At 33.5% G+C, this 16,013-nt stretch overlaps 1 protein-coding gene and 1 pseudogene across 1 annotated transcript; one reads left to right on the forward strand and one right to left on the reverse strand.

Moving 5' to 3' along the window:
- Positions 1-2,631: 2,631 nt before the first annotated feature.
- On the reverse strand, positions 2,632-7,148 carry LOC102661260 (glutamate receptor 3.3). Its single transcript, XM_006577866.4, has 6 exons — positions 6,457-7,148; positions 4,959-6,298; positions 4,582-4,859; positions 4,239-4,270; positions 3,743-4,149; positions 2,632-3,218 (listed from the first exon to the last, which is right to left on the reverse strand). Exons 1-6 carry the CDS (start codon positions 6,731-6,733, stop codon positions 2,775-2,777), a joined length of 2,778 nt encoding a protein of 925 aa, XP_006577929.1. The 5' UTR covers positions 6,734-7,148; the 3' UTR covers positions 2,632-2,774.
- A 4,979-nt stretch (positions 7,149-12,127) lies between these two features.
- On the forward strand, positions 12,128-15,504 carry LOC100811110 (probable protein phosphatase 2C 27; annotated as a pseudogene).
- The last annotated feature ends 509 nt before the right edge of the window (positions 15,505-16,013 follow it).

Raw genomic sequence — 16,013 nt, forward strand, 5'->3', positions numbered from 1 at the left:
CGCATTTTTGTACATTAGAGTTATTTATGTTATTTTATACATGCAATTTTTTTGTTTTACTTTCTACATAACTAGAAGTAAGAATATTAACTTATATAATTGTCTCACTTTATATATTATTATTTTCTTTCCTTTTCCATTTTCTTTTCTCTTAAACCAAATCTGCCATGAAGTATATGCAATCATGTTTAGATATCCTTTGGCTTTCAGTTGGAGTCTCAGTTAACTTGAACGCTAGTTTTTTTTTTTTCTTTCAGATATCCATCTAATCGTGCCTGTTAATTTGAGCTGGAAGGAGAGTTGCTGAAGCCAAAAGAAGTCCAACAAATCAAATTTCGGAAGCCAAATCCTGTGACCATGCATTATCTTGTACAGATTTGATTTAGGAAAATGTTAGGTAGGTTGAATTCAACGGATAATTAAAAGAGAGCTACAAGGTGATCTGGATGATTAAAAAAAAAAGAGAAAGAAAAGTGATGAATTCTATTTCATTTGTTAATAAAACTAACCTTCTACTAATAACCTAATATTTGTCAATAAAAAAAATATAAAGAAAAAAAAGATACAGCTATCAAAGAGTTTTATGATGCCACAGGAGGAAAAAGATTAAAAAAAAAAAGGATGAGAAGTGTCTTGAAACGCGAACTTTTGGGCAATATAGACAAGGTTTGATGCCAACGAGTCCCACAAAACAAGCAAATCATCCACTATTGATATTCCGTCATGTTAAATCATGATTGGCCTTCTTTCTGACTTGTTTTACTATATATACTTTCACTCAGTCACTATAGGTATTTTTGGTGCAAGGGGAAATACTATATTGAAATCCATTCCAAGCTAGCTAGGCAATGCAGAAGATATATATGCAAATACGCAGCAGCGAAGGTGGCAGTCACGTACACTAGTGCTGGCCATTTTGATCACAAACCACCCTTGTTTCAGCACCTTAGGAAACCACCCTTCTTACGCCATCAATGCTTACTATCAGATGCATGGCAGAAACTACTGGAACTGCGACTTCAAGTCCAGTGAGGATCATGAACAGGCTTTGCAGCGTGCCGGTATCCTCGCCAGGAATGTCATGAATCATGATAATTCAGAAAGAGAGAGGATCCAAAATTTTCTACTTTCCGCACTGTTCGTTTCTGTAGAATTTTGAATATTTGGTCCTTCTGTTCTGTCTTGAAAAATCCTCGATCTCTGGCTTTTTGTTGAATAAAGTTATATTTCATTGACTATTTTCTCTGCCTCTGGAGTTACGAACTCAGCTGTACTGGCATGGCATTACGAGTAACTATTGTATTTATTAATGTCTACAACTAATATAAATATTAATGCTTACTGATGAGTTACTTTTTGTATATTATTTGAGAATAATAATACTTTAAAGGTTTAATTCTATGATTTTGTGAGTATTGCTTCTAATTTTTTCACATATTTTGCTCTCAATTTCTAAATTCTATGAATTTTATTTTCCCCTTATTGATAATCTATTATCGTTAGTTGATTTTGAAGTGATACTTTCTTGTTAATGTTACAATGCATGTACGTTGAAAAAAAAAAAGAGGTTACAATACATGTGACATTGATATAAAGTTAATGTTATATTAACATGCTAACGTAACACGTACAATTAGGAATAAAACTCACTAAGTTTTTAAATCAAAAGGAAAAAAATATAATTGCGTCTTTAATAAATTTGTAAAATTATTGGAGATAAAGTTTGGATCCCTAACTCCTTTTTTACACAATACTACTAAGGTCAACAAGCCATTTACCTTATCAAATTTAAAGATAATTCTTTTTATATATATATATATATATACTATTATTGTATTTATTAATTACACTTTTATTTACTAAATTATGTAAAATTTATTAGTTAAATTAAGATGATAACTTAATTATACTTATCATCTTTAATAATAAAGTTCATTTTTATTAATTAATACATTTCATTAAAAATTTATTAAATTTGTCTAAGTAAAATTAAAATTTAATAAATATCTTAATTGGACTAGGATTGGAAGAACCCGAACTATAACTCAAACGTATCCTCAAAATCTATTGAATCTAATTCCTCCAAGTGGAATTCGTCAAAAGCCTTTCAGATTGAATCATGAACACTCTTTGGGTAGGAGAAAAGGAAAATGAGAAACACCATTTGTTTGAGATTGAAATAAGGAGAGAAGTAACAATATACGTGAGACCCCATAAAAAATATCTCCTGCTATAAGATGTTAAATTAGATTGTGCACAATGAGTGTTCATGACTCATTCATCCCACTTTTGATAAGTCGCTCCCCATTTTGTTTGCATCTCCATCTTCTATCACATCATTTATATATTTTTTTTAAATTAATATAATAATGATTTAATGTTAAATAAAAATCAAATTTGCACAACCGTACTGGGCAGTGGAGCATTCATGTTCACAATTCTAAATATATAGAGGCACTAAACTTGATAATGATATTAATTAATTAATCTTTAATTATGAAATAAATCGTATTAGAAATGAAATAATTACTTTATCTATGAAATAAACTTGATAGGAGGAGGTTCCATGACATTAGTGGTACCTATGTGGAATGCAATATAAGTGAAGTGTTAACATTTTCTGCTTACAAGTGAAGTGTTAACATGTTCTTTGTGATATAAAACAAATTACATAGTCATGTATATCTTCAAATTACATAGTCATGTATATCTTCAATGACTCCACATCTTTTAAATCATGTAAACTTTCCCGGAAAACTCCCAAGATATATATCCTATGTGGAAAACTTTATTTCTGTCTGTACCCTCTTTGGCTGCCTTCCCAGTTGATCTTCAAGCGATCTTTCATCTCCATTCCTCTTTCTTCCTTTACTCTTAGATGGATCTTCCTTCTCATCAATGAGTGTAAGAAATCTTTGAAAACGACCAGAAATTGAGCTAGCACTAGAAGCAGGTTCAGAAGGAGGAGATTGCCATAACTGGAACATAAGCTGCATAAAATGCAAAACAAGAGCAATAAAGCAAGCTATCCCGCAAATGAGAAAGAGACCCCAGAAGCTTTTAAGCTGAAGACGATCTGAATCAATTTCAGCATTCTCTAAACTACAAGAGCTTCGTGTCATCCACTTATCATGAATCCGCTGTAGATCACCAGTTTCAGAAAGCTGTAGAATGGCAGTTGACATGTCTACAGCCAAAGGAGAGTCCCTAGGGAATGCCTAGCATGGCAAACAAAACGAGAATTATTAATTTTGATAACACAAACACCTTATGATGAGTTAGTCAGATGCATATATATTAAAAAAACTCCATATCTTTAAGCAACTTGAATGGGTAAGGAAGAAAAGAAAATCAAGGGAAAATGCAGCTGATATGATTGATTCAATTTTTTCAATTAAAGATATTTGAAAGACAATCTAATCACCTAATATCCATCTTAACATAATTAAAACAAAATGAGTCTTCTGTTGTGAAAAACATTATTGAATAGATTAAATAATGAGTTGGCCTCAGCCACAGGCATATATAAGCATATTAAAGAGAACAACGATGGTGAAAAGAAAAGGCAATTAACTGAGGATGAAGATTTAAGTTCAATCTTGGCCAACCAAATTTTGATTCACTCTTCACATAAAAACTTTCGAAAGACACGCAATAACCACAGTTGTGACAGGGCATTCAAATATCCTTTTTTGATTCCACTGATTATCGATCTAAAAGATAGAGAACTAGAGATACTCACAAAACCCCAGCCACTTCTGGTGAACTCCTGACCTACAATCCTGAATGTGCACTGGCTTGATAAGAAGATTTCGACATAGGGTCGTTCATCAACAATAGCAGCAACTCCTCCTCTTTTAGGACCAAGCTGGAGTGCCTTAGCATATTCTTCTGGAGATCCAAGTGGAATAAGCCTAGATTTGGCTATTCCTAAATCTTGAATCAAGTAATGTTCTGCAAATGAACCCACTGGGAACCCTATAGGTTCGTCACTAGCTTTTAAGCTCTCTATTCCACTGATAGGAGAATATAACTGCTGCACTGTGAGTATGGATGTTAAACTTGCAGTGTAGCTGGAAGTGAGGATCAAAACCACAAATAACCATATGAGCATCACCAACCGACCAAGAGAACTCATGGTATTCTCTCCTGCAGAAGCAATGAAAAAAATAAAAAACCAATAAACTAGCTTCATTGTGTCCTTCCACCAAACAAAAAATAACTGAAGTATCACTTACTGTGGGAAAAAAACAGAGTTGATAGGCTAAACCTGCAGGCATGGTTAAAATAGATGGATCAGACACAATTGATTGCGGAGAATCATGTCATGCAACTGCTCCACACAAAAGTAAATGCCATAGTTTTAATTCTAAAATGCTTTTTCCATCCTATTGATAAGCATAATGGCATGAAAATCCAGTATATATGATGCTAACAAACAGACAGGTGCTGCCAATGTTGTTTTCCATGGACCAAGCAAAGCTACTTTTAGTTGTAGTTTTCGTTTATAGCTTGAATATGTAAAAGGTATGCAACTATTATGCTATGTACAACAGTAAGATAATGAAATAAATAACTGACCACAACATGGTTATAATTTGCTGCCTAGGTGGACCCCTGAACTCATCATTTATCCTGTGTTCCAGAATCCATACAACTATCCCAATGAAAAGGAATAAACAACCAGTCACAATCCACATAAGAGGAGTAAATGGCTGCAAGAAAGACCAACCACCAGAATTGATTTTCTTGAAAGGGGCCACCACAACAAGTCCAGACGCAGCATATGGCTGTGTAAAATCTACAATCCTTGTCCGGTTTGTGACAATAGCAATGTCACCAATGGCGCCATCAAAGTACTGCACCAAGGAAATGAATGAATTAACCAATTGAATAAAATAACAATGCCAGAAAATGTTAGCATACATAAAGGATCAGATTCATGAGGCATTATTTACACCAGTTGTGATTAAGTTGACAAGTTGTGTGTAGCTTGGATTTTTGTGGCCGTCTCCAAATGGGACGAAACGGTAAGGAACAGCATAAGGCAACAAGTTTACTGCTGCTGTGAATACATCAACACAGAAACCTTTAAACATCTCTGTTCCCTGCACCGGTGCCACAAATTCACGGTAACTGACTCGGATAGGCACACCAATTCTCAATTGTCTACCATTGTTTGGGAAGACCCACCCACGAGGTTTAGATAATGTTTCTCCAGGCCATATCACACTGTATAGCTTCTGATTTGCACTTGATCTATTAGGTGGCTTTGCATAGAATATCTCAGGAGATACAATTGACAGACCAGAATAGTTGGACCAGTAACCAACCCTCCTAAGGCCATTTCCAACCACATTAAGGACGTCATAGGCAGGATGAACAAGAGACCGGTCTGGTTCAAATTTCATTTGACCTGATAATCCAACAAAGTCACTCTGCAATATGTTCTTCAACAGAAGAGTTCCATTGTCAAAAATGCTCATTGCATCAAGGTTAAGATCACCTCCCTTATCACCACCTAAACTTGTGTAATTGGTACACGAAACAATCCCACCCTGACTGAAAAAAGCATCAATAGCCCGTGCAACTAGCCAAACAGAATCATAAGCATAGAGGCCATAAGAATGTAACCCCAAAGAGCCACCAGTTAACTTCTTCCACCTAGAGAGAAATGCCCTTTTTCTATCCGAATCAGGTGTATGCTGGCGCAAAACAAGCACTCCTTGGAGAACATCCATTGTCTCTGAAGGGAGAGAAGAGGAATCCAGAAAAGAAGAGAGCCAGTCTGTGACTATCCACACATAGCCATTGTCTGTCATCCCAAGATAACGCGCCAAATTGAAAATCATAAATCCAGAATCAGTTTGTGCATGGAGAACAATGACCCGAGATTGCATCAGTGCCACTTTCACAAGTAAACTTGTAATTTCACCCCGGTCAACTTTGGTTCCTGATTTAATTCCTTCTTTGAAGGAGATTCTACAACGCCTTGAAGCTAGTTCATCATCCAATGCGGCCACGCCATTTCGCCCATAATCATCATCCACATATATGGCAATCACCTCCTTCCAACCATAATAATCAATAATTTCAGCAACTGCCTTCATTTGGTACAAATCACTCTGTGTTGTCCTCACAAAGAAAGGGAACTGCAGCGATGAAAGGGTGGGGTCTGTAGCCGCAAATGACACTAAAGGAACCCGGAGTTCATTTGCAACATGGGATATTATGTGGGCAGTCACAGAAGATTGTGGCCCTATTATAGCAATCACATCAGTCTCCATGAACCGCAAAGCTGCAATCAATACAACATACTTATTTATCACCTAATTTAAGCGACACAAACAAATAATTATATATAAAATTAAAGGACAAAGGTGTTTTTGGTACTTTTCTTCAAATCAGAATTAGAGTAATCTGCATTAAATTGAAGAATAGAATAGAAAAGATTACCTTGAACCATGCCTACGAAACCACTGTGATTGGAATTTTGCATAGAGAGAACAAGTTGAGTTCCATGTAGAATGGTTTTGTCGGCGTTTACATCTTTGACGGCTTCCTCCAATGTAATTTTAGCGACTTTCCCAAGAACAGAATCCATGCTGAAGATTGCTCCAATGTGCACAAAGGCGGGTCTTGAGGATGACAAATTTGCAGCCGCCACAAAAGGAGTTACTGATGATACTCCCAAACACGACACCACCCAACAAACAACCCAGAACAAATTCATCTTAACCAACAACGAATTTGCCTCTAATTTTTTAACCACCCACTCATTGCACCCGATTCCAACGGTAACCTTGTACAAACCGATCAAAGGAAAGAATTTCAAAATCTAAAATATGTTTCTCCCTTAGTCAGAGCAGCGAACCCATGTCGAAAGGATTATGGAAAACTGCAACACGCAGGATGCAAGGTGGTCATTAAGCGAAGCACAGAAGAAATACTTAGTAAAATAGTAGTACTAGATTTAGAAATTGGATACGAGGTGGAAAAGAAAACATAAGAGGTGAATGTCGGCTTGTCTATGGTGGTGGACTAATACTGTGTTGGGAATGTAAAAAAATGTTGCTAGTGGGAAATTGTGAATAATTAATTAATAATAAAGCGCTGTGTGTGGTGTCCCAGAACACAGCACATGAAGCTGAAGCTTCCTAGATTCTCCTTAATAAATCTCCAATTTAAACCGTGCTATTGGCCCGCCAAACCATCAAGATTTTGTTCACTGAGACGCCTTATTCATTCATGCTGTATCAATTTTGTTAACAGATATGTTTCTTAATTAAATATATTAACTCATAACTCCTTTTCGGTCCTATGTATTTTAATTTCAATTCATTTTTAACTTTATTATTTGTCAAATGAAATCATAGGATGATATGATTAGTCCAAAAAAGACATGATGATAACCTTTTTTTTTATAACGGGATTGTTAGTTACTCATTGGTTTACTTTTATGGTTCTTGTTAATTAGCGCTTTTAGATATTAGTTAAGAAATTAAAAGAAAAAAAATATTAAATGCATAAATCATAAAAAATATGAACATTGTAATTTTTTATCTTCCGTATTTCAACTTTAAGTTCATTAACTAGTATTTTTAAGATATTAATTAACATTTTTCTTATTTAAAGGATATTGTTAACCAAGCTTCTTAAAACATTTATCAAGAAATTAAAAAAATATATTTATTATAAAAATCATATGAAAACGTAAGAAAAAAAACATAAATAATACAATTTTGCACATCTCGGTAAAAAAATTCTTTTAATTTCTTAACCAATTTTTGAAGAGACACAAGATAGGTTTCTTTCTTTCTTGTACTACACCCTTTTTTTTATTTTATCCAAAATACACCTACTAGGAAAAGTATTTTAAACTACACTTGTTTTGAGTTTGTAGGGATTGGAGATCTCGACTTCTCTATGGTCTTGTTTTTTCTTTTAATTTAAAATAAAAATTTATTTTTTTATTTGTTTAAAATTTTTATTTAAAAAAATAATTTCCTTACTTTTTTAAAATATTATTTTTACATTAAAAAATAAATAAAATTTTAATATTATTATTTTATTTTTTAAATAATGAGAATATTTTTTGTTTAATTATTTGTTAATACTCTTAAAATAAATAAATAAAAAGACAAAATGATTAAAAAAATAGATTGATTAAAAACTCATGAATGTCATCAAGCAAGTTGTCCCTCCAGGGGTTTTTCTTATGTAATTCACGAATTACATGCTGTCAGAGACCATTGTTCTTTGACGACAGTTATGCAAAATATTCAAAAAAATTAATTAAATATCAAATAATAGAGTTGAAAAATAACGAACATGTTAAAGGTGTTAACAAAATTCAATCACTAAAAACGTTTTTGTCTAATATAAATTTTAACTTTTTTTAACAAACCAGTAATTCAATTATTGAAAAAAAAAACATATCCACTACATAACATTTTTTAAACTATGATTAATTTCGTCATTTTCATATTTCAATTGTTATTGTTAATATATTCTGTTACTTTTGTTTTGTTATGTTTCATTTATTATGCTTGTCTTTCTAATGGTTAGTATTTTTTATTAGTTGAGTGTTTTAATTTCTTCATATAATATAATTAAGATGTGATAACTATATATTCATTATGTTTTTAATCAATCTATTTTTTTAATCATTTTATATATTTTTTTAATTTATTTTAAAACTGTTAATAAATAATTAAACAAAAAATATTCTCATTATTTAAAAAAATAAAATAATAATATTAAATTTTTTAATTATTTTTATAATGTGAAAATAATATTTATAAAAACAAGTGAATTAATTTTAAAAAAATTAAAAAAGGGACCAAAGAGAAGTCGGGTTCCCTAACCTCGACTTCTCTCTCAAAACAAGTGTAGTTTGAAAAATATTTTTGATGTAGGTGTATTTTGAAAAAAGAAAAAAAAAGAAAAAAGAAGGTATAGTGTAGGAAAAAAATCCACCAGATAACATTTGTCTTATTTAAGTATTACGTGCCAGAATTAATTTTTTTTCCAGTTATTTTGAAGCAATATTTGTTGACGTGCGTACAGGAAAAAGATAAAATTAAGTGGCGGATTAAGATAATTAAATATGACCTTTAGAAATTTCTGTTTTTTACTTTTAATTTGCTTTCCGTGAGCACAATTAAAAAGTTTTATCCTTTTTCCCATGAAACACACCAAGAATAATCTAAAATTTATAATTTTTGAGTCCATAATTTTTTCTATTTTAAAGTATAACATTATTCCTTCTCCTTAATTTTTTTTAATTAAACACTAACATTTTCTAGAATAATTTTCATATCTATATTTTTATATTTGATTTAGATTAACACTGATTACAATGCATAATTAACAATTTGCGCCTAAATCTAAAAGTATGTGATTTGCGGACACTTTTGTAGAATTGTAGCTTTAGCATCATGTTGGGGAAATAAAAGATAGATATGTATTGGAATAAAGATGAAGATTTGTGTGGGGAGCAAAGCAAAGGCACCGTCCTTTCCTCTCTTTTTTTTGGTATAAAAATCGAGATAAAATAGTTACTGTAACAAAAAAATAGAAAAAATGTTATATAAATAATACAACACTTTCATAAAAAGAAAAGAATAAAGCGAAAAATGGTATAAATAACATGAAATAAAATTGCCTGTTGACGGCGTCCAAATAATAAAATCTTCTTTTGTTCATATACAGTATTGGCACAAAATTTTCCTTTTTCTTTTAATATTTTAATCTTCATCGCCATAGCCATTAGCCAGCTTTGATTTGCATTTGCACATAGTTCGATCAATCCGACCACTTTAACTCATCGTAAAAATGCAAAAACTAATCTTCCGTACGTACTTGGACACTCATGGATTTGCAGTTTTACGTTTGTGGCTTGTTTGGTATTCAAGTAAAAGCTGAAAATAATTTTGGCAGATGGAGATAAATTAGTGTACCGATACTGGTGTCAATTTTCTGTGAACTTAATAGGAAAAGAAAAAAAAAATTTAAAATTTGATTCGGAAAGAAAATAAATTTTAAATTTTTGTATCTAGAAAATAACTTTTTCTTTCATTTTCTCTTTTAAAAAATAGAAAAAAAATGTTTTGTTAGTTATGTTTTTTTCCCTCGTTTATTTTCTTTTCTTTTACTTTCTTTCTTACCAAATAACTTTCTTTCTTTCTCATCTCATCTCATTCACATTCACATTCATTTCATTCCTTTAAAACAAACATATCGAAATGAAGACTAGTTGCACTAAGGGGAAGGGGGCGAAGGAAGAGAAAGATGTAAATTCCAAAGGAGAGAAATTAATAATTAACCACATTTTGTGGATAAGGGGGTGACTGCCCCTGTTTCAAGTTTCAACTTCCGTCCCTGCTTACATTTGTATATATATAAAAAATAATTCTGTCAATTTGTATAGAGCATCAGTGTTGAATTTCAAGGGGTACTATTAATTATTAAATCACCCAAAAGTAACATAAGAATAGCGATGCTTGGGAATTGATGGGTCCTCCATTAAGCTGAAGGGTAGCATATCATTTAGATGATGAATTGCATCTCTTCTCAAGTCCAGGTGTGAATGAGTATCAGTGCACACATGACAAATGTGTTCAGCAGGACATATATATTGATGATTGAGTAGTAGCTATAGATATCAAATTCAGGTGTCAATTAATGAGTATCAGTGCACGCTCAGCCTTTTGTCAATATCTCAGTCTTTCATTCATCACTACATAACAACTAAAAAAAGAGAAGATTAAAATACATTTTTAGTCTTTTATATTTATGATTAAATTTAGTTTGATTTAATTTAATTTTTCAAGTGAGTTAAAATGATATTTTCAAGACAAGAATATTTTTAATTTTGAGACACAATTTTTTTTTTTAATAATTTAAGACTTGAAACTTGTCTTAATTATTTAAAAATACTAAGCTGATATGTTTTTTACACTAAACCAACTTGAGTGATCATGGGGAATGAGTGAGTATCCCTTTATGACTTTGATCATAATTCTTCATAACCCACTGTTTCACCACTTTGCACTCCCAATTACTTTCAAACAAAAGTTATAAGGTTGAAGTAAGAAGAGAGGAAGGAGACTTGTATTCGAAATCATCTCAATAAGAACTAACATTAATAGATAAAAAAAACCTTACTTTCAAACACCCAACCCACCAACTAGCATACTAAGTCTACGCCCACTTGCAGGATTGTGACTGTTAATAAGATTTTGTGTCGACAATAATGAGCATCACCATGCTGTCCATGCACATGTGATCACTTGTTGGACGCCCACCATTTTCTTTGATTCCTTTGCTATCTACTTTGTCTTCCATCGTACAAGTTGAGGCCCCTTTTTTATAAGTAACTGTACCATTACTTGAATAACAAACGATTTCTTACAGTTGGCTAACACAATACTACTAGTACAGTAGAATGTGTTCATAAATAATAGCTTAGGCAATCATTTGTTGAAACAAACAATATTCAATTCCGACAATCTCCTTAAATTCTACACAATCCTCACCTCTAGACAAAACATCATATCGCAAAAGGATTAGAAAACTACCCAATCCCAATAGACAGATGATAAATGTTCATTCCTTTGCTAGCAATAGAAAAGTCCTACCCGAGAAATAAAATAACCATACGATGTATCCTTTAATTGGTCAAAAGGGTAAGCACACAAAATCATATCTCAATTCTTACACACGTACGAGCTATATATGTTACGCTAAATTAGAAAACAAGCAACAGAAATTATTTATGCTTTTTGAAACCCTTGTCTTGGACACGTGGACGCAAGGATAATCGAAAAAGCATACCCAATCATTTATGCTTTTTTTATTTTTTTATCTTAGCTTACTCTCACTACCACCCAATCATGTCTAAACGCGTGTACTTTGAGAATCCGAGGCCTTTCCCTAGCCTTTAGCACGTTTAAAAGGACATACTCAGGCTCAACCGTCCATTTCCCTGAACACAAATCCAACGGCTAGGACGCAATCCGCTCTAGGCCATCCATAACACCCAATAAGAACGATCCACGTGGCACAATCCCCATCCAGAACCCCATACGCACCAAATATTTTACCTGGAATCGCCGGTCGCAAAGCAAAACCGTGCATAGTTATTTTTTTTTTCCTCCTACTCTGGGTTTGTTTGTTGGAACAATCGTTTTAGGTTTCCCTGCTTTCCTTCCTTCATCGTCACCATTTCCTATAGACTGTTCCTTTTTTCCCATAAGATTAGTAGTTGCTTTGGAGGTTAGGTGGCTAACTCCTTTGGTTTCTTTTCTTTCTTGGTTTGTGGACGTGGACGCTTCCTTCAACCACAATTTTCGTTCCTATTTCCATCTCTAATGTGAAAATTTTAGCATAATTTAATGTTTTCCATGACCTACTCCCTCCCTCCTTCCTTTACCTGATCCCAATACTGTGTTCTAAGACTTGGTCGTCTTTTTACATCATTATTAGAAGAATATTGGGTTGGATCCAATCATTCCTTGGTACCTTCTATTTTCAATACCCAATTCAGTTAGAATTCTCATACCTACAGGATCCAAACATTTCACTTGAGACCCACCATACATTTACTTTACTGGGACCCTAATAACTGTTCAGTTCATGATCTACTGTGAAATACACTACTACACATAATTGTGGAAAAAAGTTTCTCTTTTCGGTTGTGGGTTTTTATATGTACGATTTGGGAGCGACTATGCCTGTGGGAATGGATTTTCCTCCTCCGTTTACTATGTTAGAGGCCAAAGACAGTGCATTTGTGGTGGATGATCAGAAATCAGGGGATTTGAATGATATAAAACCGATGACTAAGGGTAAGCCTCCACGCCATGCTTCGACTTTGAGGCACAGCATTAGCAACACCAGATTGCTGGCCATATCAGATTTGGTAAGTTTGTCATCTTCATCAGCTATGTCTTTGTTAATCTTTTGTTGCTATGTTTTGACAATTTGGTTTAAAAAGCTTCTTGATATCACTGTCTTTTGTTGCTAGCTACTATTTTCAGTTGGTCTTTTATCTCCTTTCTCTGTTGGCTTATAATTTTTGTAATTTTCTTGTAATGCTTTTGTCAATATTTATGATTCATCTTGCAGAACTAATATAAACTTTACATGATGTGAAGATTTGATATTATTTCCAACTGCTTCTGAAATTTCAGTTCAATTTTAGCACACATGTATAATTCTTCTGGTCCTTTTGTCATAGTAACTTGGAAAGCTTTGATTATCTAATTTTGTTTGTTTCTCTCCCCTTTTTTAAGAGTTTGGATGTGGGGGTTACTGGGAGCAAGTCATCTTCTGAAGAAAACACGGAGTTTCTACCAATACTTCGGTCAGGAAGCTGTGCTGAAAGAGGACCTAAACAATATATGGAAGACGAACACATATGTATAGATAATCTTATTCAGCATATAGGTCCTGCTTCAACTATTCCTTTACCTGGAGCTTTTTATGGGGTTTGTATATATTTTGTTTTTGTTTTACCTGACTTTTTAGTTTACATACATTGCTATGACGATAAAGTTTGATTTTTCCATTAATACATGGCTTACAAGTTACTTGGATACATTTGTTCTTGCCCTCCTCAGGAATTAGGATCATATGCTTAATCAGAAAGTTTGTGTTCTATAACCACTGTTTTGAATCCAACCTTTCTTGGCTCCTGTAATACTCATGAAATGTATTATATCTGATGTTTGATATCCATTAAAATTTGGCACAGCTGAAAATTAGTTCAAACTAGTTATATAGATTAGAGTGCAAATAATTTAATTTTTTGCTGGGAGATACTGTTATATTCCGTTTATTTTGTTGCTCGTCTGGGGTGTTTCAGACTCAATTTTTTTGTTTGCATGTTAAGTTCAACAATTGATTAACTTCTACTCATTGTTCAGGTGTTTGATGGCCATGGGGGTACAGATGCAGCTTTGTTCATAAGAAATAACATCCTCAGATTCATAGTTGAGGACTCCCATTTTCCAACTTGCGTGGGGGAGGCAATTACAAGTGCGTTTGTAAAAGCTGATTATGCATTTGCAGATTCTAGTTCGCTTGATATCTCATCTGGCACCACTGCTTTAACTGCTCTTGTATTCGGAAGGTAATCAACTTCCATTATGATTATATTAATTTCCATGATTCAGTATCAACTACACTAATTATGGCAAGTATTAGTTGCCTTCCTAGCATATTTGGTTTTTCGATCCTAAAATTTATAAATGGAAGTTGGTACGTTAGTACATAGCCCCCTAGCAGCATTCAGCAACATTGTATTGTAGTGGCTTTTACTTGTTTAATCATAATTTATATGGAAAAAAAATTCTAGGATCTTACTTTTTTTAAAGTGAGTAATTCACTTTAAAGGATAAAGTTAGTAGTCTTCATCATTATTGCGTACATATACATAGTAAATCATAAATGTTTTAAAACTTAGATATCAAACTTTGATTTTTTCATCAATGTCTGAGATTACTTACTTTATCCTTATTACTATTAAGGAACCAAATCCAAAATTTTAAGAAACAGTCGAAGTGATTTTTTTCCCTCTTCGTAGATGAAAGACAAAAAGTTAGTGGAAGAAACTTATGAGTTATCAACATACATTTATATTATCCCATGAGGAGACTGCAAATGCACCTAGTTGCATGATTTCTTTTTTTATTGGCTATCTTTCTCAATTTGCGAAATTTCATTGTTGACAGGACCATGATAGTTGCCAATGCTGGGGATTGTAGAGCTGTACTGGGGAGGCGTGGTAGAGCAATTGAGATGTCAAAAGACCAGAAACCAAATTGCATTTCAGAAAGGCTAAGGATTGAGAAACTTGGCGGGGTGGTATATGATGGATACTTGAATGGCCAGTTATCTGTTTCCCGTGCCTTAGGAGACTGGCACATGAAGGGTCACAAGGGTTCTGCCTACCCCTTGAGTGCTGAGCCAGAGCTGCAGGAAATCAACCTGACTGAGGATGATGAGTTCTTGATTATGGGCTGCGACGGCCTATGGGATGTAATGAGTAACCAATGTGCTGTAACCATGGCAAGGAAAGAATTGATGATACATAATGATCCTCAAAAGGGTTTCAAAGAGAGTTGGTTCAGAGAAGGCTTCTTAAAGCGTAACTTCGTGTGATAATTTTGACAGTTATCGTGAATATGTTTTCTCCCCCAGATCCTCCCTCCTAGGAAAAGAGACACCTCCTTCTCGAGTCAGGAGGAGTATATCGGCAGAAGGCCTCAATTTACTTAAGGGTGTATTGGACTGTTAGTGTTAGCTCGTGATGATTATATTTAGAGGTTTAGAAAGGATGGATATTGTTATTGTTGTGTGTATAAAATTATTATCGATTATTGATGTCGAGGTTGTTGGAGGATCCTCGCCCTCCACTGCTCTCCCATACATTTCAAGCTTATTTTATTTGTTCACCTTTGACCTTCCTAACATTACTTAGAACTGTTTTGTTGTACATAGCAGATCGTTAGTTTCTTCACTTTCATGAATTATATCCAATAGTTGCGATTCCTTTCCTCCCAAGAACGGTATAATACAAGTGAGAAACACGCGATAGGTGGGCATAATGCTTTCCACTTGTCTATTTTCTTTTCCTTTATTCTCTTCACATAAGGAATAAAGGTGGTGGTGGTGGTAACATCGTTGAAGGCTTTTGCCCCAGTAAGCGGTGATAGGTATACTCCGACAGTGAACATCATGGATCAGAACACCAGAGATCAGATTAACACACCCAGAATAACTTTCAAATCTTAGAGAGTAATTCGGAAATTAGCAGTTTAATAGTAATGTGTTGATCTCGGATATGGATGAAACATTTTCGCAAATCGCAATATGCCAAGCAATATCCAATTTATAGTCAAGATCAAAGTTATAGAAGGCTATGGGTAATATTCAACATCAGACAAATAAGCTGGCCATCTCCAACTGTGGTTAAAAATGAGAACTTATTATGAATTTTAATCATT

This window comes from Glycine max, chromosome 4 (assembly GCF_000004515.6).
Source record: "Glycine max cultivar Williams 82 chromosome 4, Glycine_max_v4.0, whole genome shotgun sequence".
Taxonomy (NCBI): domain Eukaryota; kingdom Viridiplantae; phylum Streptophyta; class Magnoliopsida; order Fabales; family Fabaceae; genus Glycine; species Glycine max.

Bases quoted from the DNA above. Each gene is read 5' to 3' on its own strand.
- LOC102661260 (XM_006577866.4), bottom strand. From the start codon at position 6,733: ATGAATTTGTTCTGGGTTGTTTGTTGGGTGGTGTCGTGTTTGGGAGTA. The intron at 4,271-4,581 runs GTCAGTTATTTA...CCATGCCTGCAG, and splicing joins CAAATTATAACCATGTTGTG to GTTTAGCCTATCAACTCTGT. The intron at 4,150-4,238 runs GTAAGTGATACT...TTGCTTCTGCAG, and splicing joins AACTCTGTTTTTTTCCCACA to GAGAGAATACCATGAGTTCT.